Genomic DNA, 15,674 nt, shown 5'->3' on the forward strand with positions numbered 1-15,674 from the left:
CTTCCATTCAAGGAACTGGAAGCTACGGATACCGGTCGTCTACTCGCAGTAGCGGTCTAAACCAGGATGCAGGCACGTCTGTCTACTAATATTTACAAAGAACCGATTGGTCATATTCATGAAAACATAATATGTATATCCATTGCAACTATATTTGAGCACTCTTCATTGTCAAATCTATCTGCGAAACCTAGAACTTACAAAGTCAGCAAGACCGTATCAATATCGACCAGGAGCAAAAGCAGGTAGAAGAATGATATCAGAAGTCCAGTTAGATCATCGAAGAAAGATCACGAGGATCCCCTTCTGACATAAGAGGTACCAGAAAATAAATAAAAAGGTGATGTTTCATCATATAAAGTAGGAAAATTAAACTTGGGAAGACAACTAACCTGAATAACCTGGGTAAATCCCTGATATAGTCAGTAAAATATCACCCCCGATCCTCAAGACACCATAAATCTCAGAGGATCATCTAAGTTGTAACCCTCTCATGTTGAAAAAAAAAAAAAAGCCGAGAAACAAGTGACATGGAAGGGAAGAAAAAACCGATGGAAAGAAAAGACATTTAAGCGAACCACCACGTGATCTACATACCACGTGACCACACTACTGGCTGTCGCAATTTCATTTCCCGAAGCGAAAAACTTCAAGATCTTTTTTCTTTCCCGCAGCCTCAATACCGTCGACAACCACATCCCACGTCAACCCATCCGTCAACCATCATTCAAAATGGGTCGTCTTCACTCCAAGGGAAAGGGCATTTCTGCCTCTGCTATTCCCTACTCTCGCTCTCCCCCTAGCTGGTTGAAGACCACTCCTGAACAGGTCGTTGATCAGATCTGCAAGCTCGCCAAGAAGGGGTATGTTATGAATATAGATATGGACATTGCTTTTGTGTGTTGGAATTGGATCTAACGGAATGAATTAAACAGTGCTACTCCCTCCCAGATTGGTGTTGTCCTCCGTGACAGCCACGGTGTTGCTCAGGTCCGGACCGTCACCGGTAAGCTCTTTTCCTCTCCCACTGAGTCGCACGATACGACAGGAAGGAAACTAAATCTAACTGGCTTCGGTTCACAGGTAACAAGATCCTCCGTATCCTCAAGTCCAACGGTACGCCATCACCCTCTCCATAATACCCGTAGGAAAAAAGGCGAGGTGATCCACTGCAGATAGATAATATATGATCTATCTATCTGGATCTCCGGGACCTACAATGGGAAATCCCACCGAGATTAGGGAAATGAAGAAATACATCTCCGTCGCAGATGGATTCTCATTTCCCATCCCTCTATGCCTCTGCTTGGTCAAACATCGGCTGACAGAGAGATCTTTTGCAACAGGCCTCGCCCCCGAGCTCCCTGAGGATCTGTACCACCTCATCAAGAAGGCCGTCGCTGTTCGTAAGCACCTTGAGCGTAACCGCAAGGACAAGGACAGCAAGTTCCGCCTGATTCTCATCGAGTCTCGTATCCACCGTCTGTCTCGTTACTACAAGTCCGTCGGTGTCCTGCCCCCTACGTGGCGCTACGAGAGCTCCACTGCCAGCACCATGGTTGCGTAAACGGTTCTAGACTTCATGGGACTATTTTGCGTCTGGTCAGTTTGGTGGGAGGATTTGTACTCTCCGTCCGTGGACACGGCTTGAACCTGAAGCCCTGGAATTAATGGGTCATTGGTGTTGTCGTGTTGGTTGCCCGGGTTGCTATGCTATTTCGGTAATTTAGTGACTGGAGGTATCCTAGCTGAGGATAGTGCAAAATAAAAAAAATTATATATGAATTCTTATGGTCTAGTTTACTCGAATGTAGTCGAGTAAGTTCAAATGTACTATATATGAACGAACATTTATATCCAAGGCTATACAGTCATGTACTAGATTTTCTAGACAGATTAATGTCTTTCCCTTTTCGTAGCAGGTCTAAGCACACCCTGAGCGGCCTGAGCTGATCACTGAGCAGGGGCTGAACAGAGGGTGAGTAGCCTGAGTAAGGCTACCTTAATAAAATGTACCATGCTACGTATCTGTAACTTTCTGTTAAATATATTTTGTGGGTGCATTCGACAACTTCGACGTTCCACGCCAGAAGAGCGCTTCGGCCAGTGTCCATAATATAATGAATGATTGTAACCATTTATTCTTTGGCGAGATTGAACACTCTTGATACGTAATTGTGCAATGATGCTTGGAGCAAAAGGTATTTCCATTCTGAGCATATTTACAGTTGGAGGAAACTTCCTTATTTCTAGGTACAGCTCAAAGTCACTTACGTTCTCTGGGCATCGTGCTGCAAAGTATTCACGGGTCTGGATGTCTATTATAAACCCTGAAAGCTGTGCAGCACGGAAATCAAGTGTCAAGGTCTGCCACCATAAACGACGCCATCTTTAGGCTTCTTCCATAATGTGGCCCAAATGAATCAGTTCGAGACAGGAAGAATCCCTTATGCATATCTCACATCGAACCTCACCGAAACTAGACATCTGCACCTATCTATCACATTGGGAGGGGGAAAGGCGGTAAAACGTGTGCCCTGGAATTTCAAAGAGAATGATCATTCAGCAAAATTTCAAACCCTTCTATATCCTGAGGAACCTTCTCAATCTCGTTCATGGCTTGCATGCCTTACGACGGCTTGGCTTTGTTTGAGAATGGATTCCAACACATTTCTGTCCCTGCTTCCAACTTCCCACTTCCAACACTTTCAAGGATATGAGGAACTTGAGAGCTCTAGCTTGCCTCGCACCGGCGGCTGGAATTAATGTTGTCAATATCATAGAAAACCATGCACTGTATAATTGGACCATTTTGGTCGTGTATAAACTTATAATAACTGTGATCGATGACTATGCTTGATTTTGGTTTAGTGCTCATAGTGTTTCTCTGGCTTTAAAAACGAAGTTCAACCAAGATTCTGTTAATATTACTACACAAAAAAAATCCAATCTTAGCGGTGTTTTAATGTGAATAGAGCTTGCTGAACTCTAACCACCTGCGGTAGTGGCCTTGCGGCCTCAGCTCGTTGTCTTCTAGTTGTTAGGAGTAGCGTAATTACTGATAAACAACCATGTTTTTATACCACAAAATTCCCGTCTGAAAAAAGGTAATATGCCGCTTTGGTGTGATAATGCCACGATCGTACTTTGTAGTTAGTCGCCCATACAATCCAAGGTCAGATTATTCTGATGGGCTGTGACGGCCGAACAGCTTAATCAAATTGGTGCTGTCTTGAGAATTTCAAGCGTAGAGAGGGGAAACACATTTTCTCTGACAAGTTGGGTCCTACCCTCTGGTATCTAATCAGTCTCTTGAGTAGGGCTCGGCCAACTGAACATAAGAATAACGGCTCATGCCCACGCAGATCTAAACTAGCAGACATATCACTAGACAGTGGGGGTAGGGACAGACTAGATAGTAGGTACATTAAAGAAAGCATAAAACATCACCAGAACCACAAAGAGCTCATACATATAACCCGTTTCTTGTGGCACGTATGGCCATCGCTTGCTAGTAGAATAATTAGGGTTGCTTACCTGCCCTAACTTGGCTATATGGCATCAGCAGTGATTTGTGTTGAGCCTTGTAGGGCTTCACGTGTAACCATCAATTCGTAGGCATCGATAAGAAGGGGCGCTCTAACATCCATGGGAAGTTGTGAGTCGCGGCCTATGATTCTGGCCGAAAACTGGTATTGTTTCTGGTAGACCCAAACACGTCCTCCATAAGGTTTGACCATCACTTCTGGATTCCAATGTTTCTCGGTAGAAGAGAGTTCTATAGGCTTAAATTCCTTGTCTTCATCTTCATAGCGAATGGCCTTGAACTCAGGATAATTCAAGGTTATATCATACCCGTGCCCTCCAGGCGCGTACTTGACTGAAGTTGTGAAACGCATGACGCTTTTTCTTGCCTTGTGCTCCTGGGTTTTCGCTCGAGTACCGTTTTACCCATTTACAGCCAAGAAAGTATAGATATTCATTTCCGTTTTGCCAACAAGAGAGAAATAAATATGAGTAAAATAGGTGTGGAATTTGGCTCTGTTCAGTCTATATATATACTTACCTTCAAAATCCAACCCGTTCAAACTCTACATCCTAATTTCCCTAGTGATAAAAGCTTGATTTATCAACAGCCGCATTTTGCGTTTGTTCGGCGTAAAGAGTGCGCTCACTCTGGACCGAAAGAAGGGCCTAATTCAAGCAGGCTGCATGCAGCTTTAAGGGGCTGAACTATGCCTCTTCTTTTCAAGCCGCAGCTTGAACTTTTGATTCAATTAATGTGTGACTTATTCCTATTTGCTTGGGTGAAATACATAGTGGCACCCCTCACAGACGACTTCACCAAAGCTACGGTGGCAGCACTGGTTCTTTAAACACGCATAAGGGCACTACATTCCAAGGTAATTAATTGGGCGGCACGGGGTAGTAGCATGCTGCCTTCGGTTGCCTCGCAGAGAGTAAATGGTATGTAGATCAGAAGTTGCCCTTCAGCGGCAGCCGACGTCAAGTCTTTTAACTGAATTTGGTAGTACACATAATCAGCCAGGCGCATACTCAGATGACCTGTAAATTCCAGCCGCATGCAGGCATCCACGTCTACATCACCGATTCGGTGTCTTAGGCTCGATTAAAACTCCAATCGTATAGCCTCTGGCTTTCATCTCGAGTGCCGATCGAGTGCTGGAATGTGATTTTATGTATGCTTAGACGGTCACATATCAATTTACATTCTCACACTCGGTGGCACAGCTGGATATGACTGATGATCAGCGATCGACTATGACGCCATAACGCAAACTCTACTGCGAGCCTACGAACACAGCGGATTTGTTGCTAGTCGTGGAAGTGACGCTAGGTGGTTCTCCCGGGTATTCGTTGCCAGAACTAGAATTTGAGAAGAACGGCCCGTAAATAGAAAGGTAGAGACCGAGATCCAGCGCGATAAAATAGTTGGCGCCTGACGGAGACATAAATACTTTGCGGCACCCTCACATGGGACACAGGAAACAGAAAAGTTCTCATTTTGTTTCTTGATCACTATTGCCTATATAGAACACGATCAAAAGCAGCTTTATTTCGTTACTGAAGCATCCAGCATGGCTGGGAACGAGGATCAGACTCCACCTAACAGATCAGCCGAGGATGACAGGTTCATGTTGACCTTGCTAAAATACGATAAGATCCGGGAAAAGTCCAGGCAGTCATCAGCATGTGCTCTAGATATCAAGTTCGCAAAGCAAACGTTGGCGGATATTCGAAAAGAGCTTGTGCAGAAGAAAGCAATGGATAAACGGCAGTGAGGCGCGTGTGTAATTCTAGTAACTTTGCTGTAGCTAATCCTAGCCAGTATGAACAGTACATTCTGCACCAAAGATGGGGCAGAAGTCTCTGATAATTTGGTCTTTAAGGAATATTTCCTTTGGAACAGTGAAGGAGGGGAAAGAAGCGATAAAGCTATCGATACGGTGTGTTAATATATATTTCTTCCTGAGTGAACTACAGTGAACTCATTTAGCACTTAGGGAAAACCTTATCACCTCTACTCCAGATCCAAAAAGTTGCTGGGGGAGATGGATGCCGAAGTCAAGGCGTACCAGAAGGAGAATTTGGATCTCAGCTTGGTAACGGAGGACCCCAGACTTCGCTCATGTGAAATTCTAATTCCTATCACTAGGCGGACATACAAAACATGCCCGAAGCCAAGTTACAAAAGCTATCAAGCGCATACTTGGATAGCAATTGGCGCGCATCTAGCACTGTGAACACTACATACTTGACACTGATCAGATGTATTTTTGATTGGAAGTGCCTAACACGACAGACAGGTATGCTGCTGATATGAGCGAAAAACAATGGGCCATTGTTATGCGCAACAACAACCTTCTCTGTGGCCAGGTCCCAATAGTCACTGACGAATCTGGCGGAGGAATGGTCGGCCTAGAGCCAGCACACGCTCCCGGTATGCAGTGTCAAGTGCCAGATGTAACCAAATTGCTATTGCACAGTGTTTTGAAGCATTTGCTCTCAAGAAGAGAATTATTCCAGATTGTGGCTTCCTGAAGAAGTGAAAGGCGGAATAGATATGACTTTCAGAATCCCCCGCTACCGGATTAGTGACAGTGTCAATGTCGATATGATGGAAACACAAGATGCGCTGCAGACGTCGATGGCACATGGCGGATTCAGCCAGAATGCTATCCAAGCTTCCGTGTAAGTGCACATCGTGATACAAAGACTTGTGACTGACCAAATGTTCGGCACAGAGGAGGAAACATATGGGGTGTCAGTGCAGCTGCCAAGTATGGTAAGACAGAGAAAGAGAGCAAAGGAAAAGCGGACTCCAAGTTTCGAGACACGAAACACATGTACATTTCGTACGATGTACGAGTTTCTCCGATTATCGAACAGGGATGTGCCCTCTTGCTGATAAGTCAAACAGTTTCCGCGTGTGGAAATATTTTTGGATGAGGGTTCTCTCAAAGTATCCAAGGAATGCCAGGCTGACTTGGATCGTCTGAGGCAACACCCAACAAAAGATGAATTGGATAGATTTTATAAGAAATATGGTTAGCTCACGTGCTATACAATGAATGACTATTCATGCTAACAAAGTCTGCAGGCTATCTCTTTGTACCCCAAGTCCAGCTTGGAGGTCGACTGTATTCGATCGAAGAGTCTGCGAATTTTGGATCAAACTCTGTAGCAGAGAAGAGTGAAATGTTTAAAACTGCTGCAGGCGCCTCTTTTTCCGGCTTTGGCCTGCAGGCTGAAGTCAACTATAGCAAAGAAAAGTCTGACAAAAACAAGACAGAAAAGAGTCAGAGTAAATTGGATCATTCAATCACCTGGCACGCAGATGGCGGTGACACATTGCTGTGTAATAAGTGAGGTTCTTCTCATGTCCTTCCGACGCTATGTTGGCTGATTTTCATCCGTAGCCCTCCAGCCTGGTGCTCGACCGTAGGTCCATACTATAATTGGCGAGTTATGAAGGTAATGCAGCCTAGAGCCTTGATCCAGATATGATGTGCTAGTTCTGAAACATTGCAGAGAATGAAGCCGATCTCTATTATGAAGTTAATTGATGACATTCTACCCCCCGCCAAAAAGATAGGAGATGTGGTCTCGGGATCAACGATGAGACAATCCAGTTCCAGTTGCAAACACATCCCAAGGGCGAGTACTGGGAAGGAGACTGCATTTTGGGCCTTGCCGTTGGCCATGGTACAATATTCTTGAAGAGCTTATACAACGCGTCAAAAAGCTGACAATAATCTAGAGAAAGAACTGAAGGATACAGCGGTTAATTATTATAGGACTGATCATACCCGATTCCCAATTATGAACAAGTCCCGCGCAGATGGGAGATTTTTTCGCCCAGGTGCCTGCACTTTTGAGGCTATTGTTCCCAGGAATAATGCCCACTATGAAGAGGGTAAATTCGTCCGAGTATGAGACCAGACTTCATATTTCTTATCTGAGCTTGGAACTAACAGAACAAAGATGCTCTACGGTACCCCGTATTCTCTCCAGATCCGCCACGAAGGTCATATCTACGGTATTCGGCGGACTACGCACAGTGGTCACTATAATTGCGACGGCTATCTATACGAAGGCGAAGAGGAGTTTCCGAATATCCGAGTCATACTGCACAATGGTGATAAAACAGACACGAGCTGAAATATCAAGAACCAGTCGCACGTTGTTCCACGGTTCATTTCTGATAATGGTCAAGAGCTTGGCTCAATAACAGATTCAGAAGGTATCATCCGGCTCGTACCGGGCGCGGCTGGTGGCAGTAATCAATCTCGTATGAAGCTGAGCGATGCTGTTAAATTCGACTTTCACGGTTTGGAAGAGCCGGCTATTCGCTATAATGATCCTCTTGAACTCGAAAGCTACGAAAGCTACGTCGTCCAGTCGTTGGGGTTTCACTCGATGGATGAAATGTTTCTCAACCCGGACGACGGAACTACGGAAAAGAACACAGTGCAAAATTGTCAGCTTATTTACATATAAAGTGATGTGTGGTAAATATATAATACCGCATAGATAGTGGATGAACGGTCTTGTTGCAAGCACTAAAGTTAGGTGGATTTTGCAGCTTCGGGTGGGAAGTAAATACAGAATGCGAGATTATGGTGTTCGCCAGTCCAAATTCTAGAATGAGAAACTATGAACTCACAATAATTATATCAGCTTGTAATTTTTTTTTTTTTTTTTTTTTTGTTTTTTTAGGGGGAAAAAGGCGATCATACCGTCTACAGACACGAAGATTTACGGTTGGAGGTGCAGGGAGGTACTTGAAACAAGCTAGATACAAACAATGCAAATATACCACGTGATTCATCCGTCTCAACCTTATCCACTTCTCTCCAAATACCATGGTAGCAATGGTAACCCTCCTTAGTTATTTTAATTTATTTATTTATTGATTTTTATCTTTTTTGCCCTTCTAACTGCGAGCGGGTTACGCTCAGGCCTTTAAATTCCTGCATACTACGGTATCTTTTTACTAACTAATTCAGAGTCGTGGTTGCTAACCCCATCACATAACTAGCTTCGGTCCACCTTAGAATTAGAACGCGCCTATGTGACCTGGGGCATTTGGGATGGTCAAAATGGCGTTGTGGTAAATCTACCTGCACAAAATAAACTGGGTGAGTCGCTCAGGGAGCCACGTGACTACTCACTGAGCAGGCCCTGAGCGCTCAGTAAGCAGTGATCTGCGATGTGAAATACTCCCTGAGCAAGCCCTTGACTACCCTCATTAAAGCGGTATTATCCGAAAGTGGAAAGTCTCAGTGGCTCTAGAAAATCAGGTTCATTTAGAGACATATCTACACTTGTATATCAATCATGTACACTTCTCACCTCTCTCGCAACGGCATTACAAAGTTCCACTCTGACACCTGCCCCTGCCAGAACGTGAATCCACAATCGTTGCGTATCACTCAGCCGGTCATTCTGCGATTTCACCTCGGCAAACATGACCTCTTTGGCATCCATACGCCACAGAAAGAGATCGGGGATGCCTCCCCCGCGCTGCTGATACTCCTGGGCCAGGACTTTACAGATGGTTGCCAAAGCTTCGCCGCGGAAACATTGCACGATCTCGACCAGATCTTCCAGTTCAAAGGACCAGTCGATTCCAATAGCGCAGGTCTGTTTCTCTGATTCCTGCGAGTGAATTGCACGAACGATGCGCTCGGATGCGCCGTTGGTGATTTCTACGAGGCGATGGTTGATTTCGGATGCTCGAGATGGATAGAACGCGTCGGTGTGGAGGTCGAGTGGGCAGGTCTGGAAGGGGGTTTGGAATACGTTGGGGACGTAGGTGAAGAGGATGTCGTAGAAGAGATAGCCAAACTGGTGGTTTATTGCTCATGTCAGTTGGGATATTCGTCTCAGGGATACTCATTTAATATCGGTAACCTACCAAGGTTCGAACGATACCTCCTTCGGAGTGATATCCCTTCCAGCCATTATCACGATACCAGTTTAGACACATGCTTTCAACCCTGCATTGTCCGCCGTTCCGTTCATCAAGCCAGACCGTTGGACGGCCTCGTTTGGATGACACATCTTCTTGAGAAGTGGATCCATTGCGATTTGGGGAATCTTCTGGGTCAAGACGAATACCCTCGATCGTACGTTCTTCGGGCCTCACGAGACTGACATGACTGAATTCATGTTGCTCCCTTTTGACCACCCGGAGGGCTTTTTCAAGCTTAGTTATTCGTTTCTGAAGATCGTAGTGGTAGGTCAAATGACACTCAGGGTCTTCGAGGCCCTTCTCGCAGGTCTGCAAGGCCATACGCTTCCAGTGCTTTCTCTGCGCTTCCTCGCTACGCCTATCAAATGGCGTCAATGCCCACATGTAATGTTCCTCTAAAAGGGCTTTCCGCTGGTACCATGCGCCCCGACGGGCAGTATGGAATAACCGCTGCGTGAGCAACTCGGAAAGAACCATGTGTTCGGCCTTATGCTCCTTGAACCTCCCCAGCGGATGAAGCCCCTTGTGGATGATCCGGGTATAAACCCATGCGGGTGAAAAACGACGGAGATATGCGCCCTCTCCGCATTCGTAAATTGTTTCTTCCTTGTGTCTCTCATGTTCGAGAAGGGACCTCCATCGAGGATGTACTTTAAAAGCAAGATCTTTCACTTGCTCCAGCATCTCCCTCGTAGGTGTCCCATTGAACTCAAGAATATTATCGATCTGGAACTGCGTCCGCAAGGCAGATTCGAATTCTAACAAGACATCTCTGGACGGAAAGATGGAACTTGAGCGACAGACCACGTACTTCGGGAAACGTTTGCGGGATATTTTTGCTAGAATAATAGTGGAAAGGGATTTCTCCGTCCATTCTGTCGACCTGTAAAATACAAGATGTACCCGTTCGAAGAGGGCTCGTGGCCCCGGTGCAAGTCTGATGCAATCACCCGTGTAGTCGAGAATCTTCTGTACAAAATGGGCGTCTCTATTGACCGGCTGTACATTACTGTTCCAATCCAGACCTGTTTGCTTTTGACTCGCGCGATGTAACGCCTTCAGGAGCTCTTTTTTACTCTTCCCTTGGACCTTGGCCTCCTTCGCCAGGTTCTTCAATTCGTCCAGGAGTAAAAGCGAAGACGCTTCTTCTAAGGTTGTGATGTCTTCACTTTTATTAGCAAAACGAAACTGACCACTAAGACCCAGCCTATCCAGATACTCGACACCTGCCGGGCTTTCACCCGCAGGCACCGAGTCAGAAGGAAGACTTCGGGTACGTTGGAGATCATCTACGACACGCGGCAGGTCTGAGATATCGGAGTGATATCCCAGTCGATTTATGCGATGCCACGCAGAGGTCTTGCGTAGAAAGAGCCGTACGTACCTAACCGTGTCAACCACAGGGAAATGGATAGAAGATTAGCGGTCTAAACCCACAGGTATTGAGACTGATACGAGAGTGCTTTCCACTGATTGAAGACCTCCATCTCCGCGTTATTGAAGAGATGCCCTTCCTCATCGAGCACAGTTTCCAGCGCCAGATTGAACGCATCCACATAAATGGAACTCTTCCCTTTTCTCCACTTACCACCGTTCAACCGCTCGTGAAAACCCGGTTCACCGTCCACATTGGTATCTACAGCATTGGAATTCTCATATTGTTCGATTGCTTCGCTATCTCCCTGAAGCGCAGGGAGTGAAGATTCGAGTTCTGTCTGACTATTGGGAAACGGAAACTCATCGACGCCGGTGGGGCCCTGATCGATCTGGGCCAGAATTGGGGTATCCAAAGCTTCGTCCACCGGACTCACAGAGACACAGTCATTCTCCTGGTCTGCAACATCTTCTTTCTGCCCTGGGATGCCTCTTTGCGCAGAATCGTCCACCGTAGTCTTTCTCCGTTTCACAGACGGACGCTTCGGGTACCAATAGTCCAGGAGGGACATGCTGGCAGTTGTGTGAAGATGGACATCTGAGAGCAGATAAGTAGTATCGCCCCGACCAGACGAACGCCGGTCTATGAGTTGAGTTCGTAGCGAAGAGCGAGCGATGGACGTCAAGAATAAAGACGTGTCGGCACGTGTCCTCTAGAGACACGAGATCACCTGATGTCGTGATTTGTCTTGTTTGCATTCTCCCAAACAGGCAATTCCCATTTGGTGTCAGCAAACGCAGGCGATCCATCTCTTCTTCGCCAGGAAATCCTCCGTCCAGAATGCATCGGAGGTCTCTTTAGACAGATATCTTATCTAAATCATCCACGGAGTATCCAAAAATCCAAATAATGGCTGACAATGTCCCAGTAAGAACAGCACACTCCCTGTCTTTTTAAGTTTTGAGCACCGTCCCCACCTGGTGGAGAGCTCCGCAAGAAGGAGAAGTGAAGGAGAGGAAGGAAAGAAGCTCCGCTCCGCTGTCTTTTTTGCCCGCCATGGAAACTCTACGTTAGCAATTGAATTTACACATGCCTCCCCATTGATTCTCTACGCTACTATCCACACTCACCTTCTATCTCCTTCCTCAGTCACCCGTTCCTCCCATCGCAGATCCCTCCAGCTCCGCAGTGAATACGCCTCCTCCTACTAGTACTCCTACTATTACCAACCTCATCAATTGCCAAACCCTCACCATGGGCAGCGAGTCCACTCCCAACAGCGCCGCCGGAGCAGCAAATACTCCTGCTGCTGAATCAACCACCTCTATCACGCAGCTTCGTCCAGGGGGAGCCCCTGCCCGAGTATACATGAACGAGAAGATCGTGCCTTATCTACTTGAGGGGATGAAGATGGTCACGAAAGAGCAGTACGTAGTTACCTTCCATACCCATATACCTAGTCATTCTATTTAATCCTATCATTCATACGTATCTCGTGCCTAACTGTTTCAATTCTACTTAGACCTTCGAATCCCCTTCGAGTCCTAGGCGAATACCTAATCCAGAAAAGCAACGAGATCGAAGGTGGAGCATCGAATAAATCGCCGGAGTAAAATCCCAGTCTGTCTTTATCTGATTTATCTACTTGCTTGGGTGGACCGGATGCATACCCGGGTTCAATTAACGGGAGATTTTTCTGTGGTCGTTCGCACGAGCGCGCTCGCTCGGTCTCTAGGGGATATAGACACGATATAGTGCTGTTCTCACTTACAAGGAAGAGGTGGAGATTGTGGAACGCGCGCATCGTCTCCGGTTCCCGTCGGTGGTAATCCTGATGGAGATAACGGGCGTGGTGTGATATCTATGCTTTGCGATGTTCTATGGCATGCTATGGTATAATATGCTTGGTCTATGGTCTGGATGGAGACTAGATGCATGGGCGCTTGGCTCTGGCTGTAAAAACACAGGATTGGTAGCCTTGGTATTGGACGTTTTGCGCAGGTCGTGTACTCTGGTAATTTGATGTTTCGACGAAAGATGGACCTGGACAGTGCTCTTAAGAGGACCACATAGAATGTGGGTTGATCTTATTTGAACCTTACACGATCTTTCGTCTAGAAGTGTTTCTGTGGAGTACAAAAAGTTGCTACCGAGACACGTAGTGTGTATACGGGTCTGTTGTTTTGCCGCTATGTAGAAAGCTAAGACCTGGTCGGGATTGGGAGATAGGGGTACCTAGAGGACTATGCTGGATTGATTCAATTCACACTATCTTAAATGGCAAAGGAGTCCTGTTCATTAGCTCTCATCAGCTCACCCTACAAGGGGTAGATACGCATAGGAAGGAGACAGCTGTGTCAAGGAATAATCGAGTATAGATCACGGTCATGCAAATGGTACATCACTGAGCCTTGGGGGTTATTAGGACAGCAGTCATTTGGTTCTCTTCAGCAGTGGTCAGCGTCGCTTAACACCGGCCCCTACCTTTTGCAGAAGATGTTAAGCATGGCTGCTGAAGAACCGAGAATAGCGGAATCGGATCACAAAACAGCCGGGAGCACCTGTAAAAGAAAGCCTGTCGGATAATTACGTTGATATGATTTTGGCCCTCGTCAACCGGATCTCTAAGGCGCACAATCTTTGCTCGTACTGCCGAAACTACAAGAGGGTGGAACTGGCGAGTAATGGCTGGACTCCGTTCAAACTGAAACCTGAAGGCGTGGATAAGAACATCTTTTTGTGGAAGGCCTGAAGACAAGACAGATCTTATGTGTTTGTTTCTGGCCGAATACAATCGAGTCGTTACGTAGAAAGAGTTGTATAAGACGCAACAAGACGCAAATAAGGCGAACAGCTGACTAGTAGCGAGAAAACGACCAAGTTCCGGAAGAGCTGATAATGTAGCAGTGCTGAACCCATCTGACAATCCGGGGAAATACAACGTCAATGTAAATATCTGATTTCCTTTTTCCTGCCGCCAATTTTCTTCCCGGTGTTTTGAGCGAAGTAACAAAAGAAAACATTAGCCAGTGACCGAAGAGCGACGAGGCTGGTTGTTTTATTTTTATTTTATTTTTTTTCTTTTTCTTTCTTTTTCCTTTTACCACAGCTGAAGGGTCGCAAAACGGATGGCGTTCCGACTAATCGCCGAGATGACATGTAACTGCGCAGATGACTTTTTTTCTCCCTTTCGATAAAGAACAACAGAATGACGCCCAGGTGTGCTCCGTTGAATTTAGTAATCCAGTCGAATACGGGTGTCGAATGAAGTAAAAACCATCACGAGGAACATGGGAAAGCGACGGAATGGTAGGGAAACAAACGACAAAGGGTACAAGAAACAAAGGGGAAGGGGGTCGAACAACATAGAAAAACACCAAGACTGGCGGAAAAGGGGGGAATTACGTGCTATGATCTTGAACGCCGACTTCTGTCATGTTCACCTACCTACCGGGAGCTGTATCGGTCATCACGGGGTTCGTAAGAGCGACCGCCATATGCCTCACGGGAGGAAGGTCCATGGCCGCCGTAGCTAGGAGGGTTAGCATCGCGATCGTAATAGCCGCCGCCGCTGCTACCACCGCCGCCACCGCCACGGCGTTCTTCACGACGGTCTTCACGGCGATCTTCACGGCTGTACCGGTCTTCACGGCCGCCAGAGGCATAGCGGTCGATGCCACCACGGTAGCTACCGCCACCACCACCACCACCACTGTATTCTTCACGGTATTCGCGGCGGCCATAGTCACGGTAATCACGACCGCCGTAATCCCGACGATCACTGTACGAGTCATAGCGACCATAGCGGTAGTCGTCATTACGGCGCCAGCTACCTCCATATCCGCCGCGTCGGTCATCAAAGCGATCGCCACGGCCGCGACCACCACCATGTCCTCCGCCACGGAAGTCTATATGAAGTTGGTAAGTCGATATTGATCCGATAATGACTGAAGCAGCTGTAAGGGTACTGACCACGCTTGGGAGGACCAAAGTATTTGCCAGGGGTAGGGGTGCGAGGACGGCTACGACGGGCCTTCTCAATGCTCAGGGTGCGGCCTTCGATGACCTCGCCCTGCAGGCCTTCCTTGGCAGCATCCGCCTGCTCGGCCGTCACCATCTTGACGAAGCCAAAGCCGCGAGATTCCTTGGTGTGAGGGTCGACCATGATCGAGCAGTTTTCAACATCGCCGTACTTCTCAAAAAGACGCGAGATATCCGACTCGGTGAGACGAGGGTGGATACCAGTGACGAAAAGATTGGAGCCAGTGTTCAATGCCCCTTCTTCATCGTCATCAGGAGCGGCCTTACGGGTGTCCATAGGAGGTCTAGGGGATGCTGTCAGCGTGCTGGCCCAGCGCGAAATTCTCGCCACGCTGCGCAAGCGAGGGTCATTTTTTTCAATTGATTGGACATACCGATCATCAGAACGGCCATTAGGGGAGCGGCTACGAGTGCGATCACCGCGTGGCTCATCACGAGGCGACGCGCTGCGGTCACGGGCAAAACGAGGCTCGTCTAAGACGGGGCAGAAAATTGGCAGGTTAGTCCTGAGATTCTGTTTCCAGGGAGATCGATGGATTGACGACCAGATGCAGACGGTGGGGATCATCGATATAACATACCGTCGTAGCGACCATTTTCATTATCATATTCTGTAGCCATTATGGGCAGAAATTTGATGGAACGGGTTGGAAAAAAGAGAAAGAGAGCTGGTTGTTCAATAGAGAGGCGCGTGCGACGCACGGGTCTCAGGATCGCAATTTGCGGTGGAAAAAGAGAAGCTAATACCTTCCAGAACCG

The 15,674-nt window shown here is 47.0% G+C and overlaps 6 protein-coding genes across 6 annotated transcripts; 3 read left to right on the top strand and 3 right to left on the bottom strand.

Moving 5' to 3' along the window:
- Positions 1-732: 732 nt before the first annotated feature.
- RPS13 (40S ribosomal protein uS15) lies at positions 733-1,567 on the top strand (the record flags this gene model as incomplete). The annotated part of the gene is made up of 4 exons (XM_033570299.1): positions 733-863; positions 936-1,006; positions 1,084-1,116; positions 1,347-1,567. 4 exons carry the CDS (start codon positions 733-735, stop codon positions 1,565-1,567), a joined length of 456 nt encoding a protein of 151 aa, XP_033426331.1.
- A 1,984-nt stretch (positions 1,568-3,551) lies between these two features.
- ATNIH1004_005650 (uncharacterized protein) lies at positions 3,552-3,899 on the bottom strand (the record flags this gene model as incomplete). The annotated part of the gene is made up of 1 exon (XM_033570300.1): positions 3,552-3,899. One exon carries the CDS (start codon positions 3,897-3,899, stop codon positions 3,552-3,554), a length of 348 nt encoding a protein of 115 aa, XP_033426332.1.
- A 1,200-nt stretch (positions 3,900-5,099) lies between these two features.
- ATNIH1004_005651 (uncharacterized protein) lies at positions 5,100-8,022 on the top strand (the record flags this gene model as incomplete). The annotated part of the gene is made up of 10 exons (XM_033570301.1): positions 5,100-5,299; positions 5,829-5,962; positions 6,033-6,213; positions 6,267-6,384; positions 6,443-6,569; positions 6,623-6,880; positions 6,942-6,963; positions 7,320-7,452; positions 7,507-7,660; positions 7,739-8,022. 10 exons carry the CDS (start codon positions 5,100-5,102, stop codon positions 8,020-8,022), a joined length of 1,611 nt encoding a protein of 536 aa, XP_033426333.1.
- Positions 8,023-8,856: 834 nt separating this feature from the next.
- ATNIH1004_005652 (fanconi-associated nuclease 1) lies at positions 8,857-11,445 on the bottom strand (the record flags this gene model as incomplete). Its single annotated transcript, XM_033570302.1, has 3 exons — positions 8,857-9,372; positions 9,443-10,883; positions 10,937-11,445. The coding sequence occupies 3 exons, from the start codon at positions 11,443-11,445 to the stop codon at positions 8,857-8,859; spliced, it is 2,466 nt and encodes an 821-aa protein (XP_033426334.1).
- A 683-nt stretch (positions 11,446-12,128) lies between these two features.
- Positions 12,129-12,487, top strand: SDC1 (DPY30/SDC1 family protein; the record flags this gene model as incomplete). The annotated part of the gene is made up of 2 exons (XM_033570303.1): positions 12,129-12,301; positions 12,397-12,487. 2 exons carry the CDS (start codon positions 12,129-12,131, stop codon positions 12,485-12,487), a joined length of 264 nt encoding a protein of 87 aa, XP_033426335.1.
- Positions 12,488-14,321: 1,834 nt separating this feature from the next.
- ATNIH1004_005654 (RNA recognition motif domain-containing protein) lies at positions 14,322-15,536 on the bottom strand (the record flags this gene model as incomplete). Its single annotated transcript, XM_033570304.1, has 4 exons — positions 14,322-14,782; positions 14,847-15,199; positions 15,290-15,389; positions 15,497-15,536. The coding sequence occupies 4 exons, from the start codon at positions 15,534-15,536 to the stop codon at positions 14,322-14,324; spliced, it is 954 nt and encodes a 317-aa protein (XP_033426336.1).
- Positions 15,537-15,674: the final 138 nt, after the last annotated feature.

Source organism: Aspergillus tanneri (genome assembly GCF_003426965.1).
Source record: "Aspergillus tanneri strain NIH1004 chromosome Unknown AapTan_4_pilon_pilon_pilon, whole genome shotgun sequence".
In the NCBI taxonomy this organism is placed as follows: Eukaryota; Fungi; Ascomycota; class Eurotiomycetes; order Eurotiales; family Aspergillaceae; genus Aspergillus; species Aspergillus tanneri.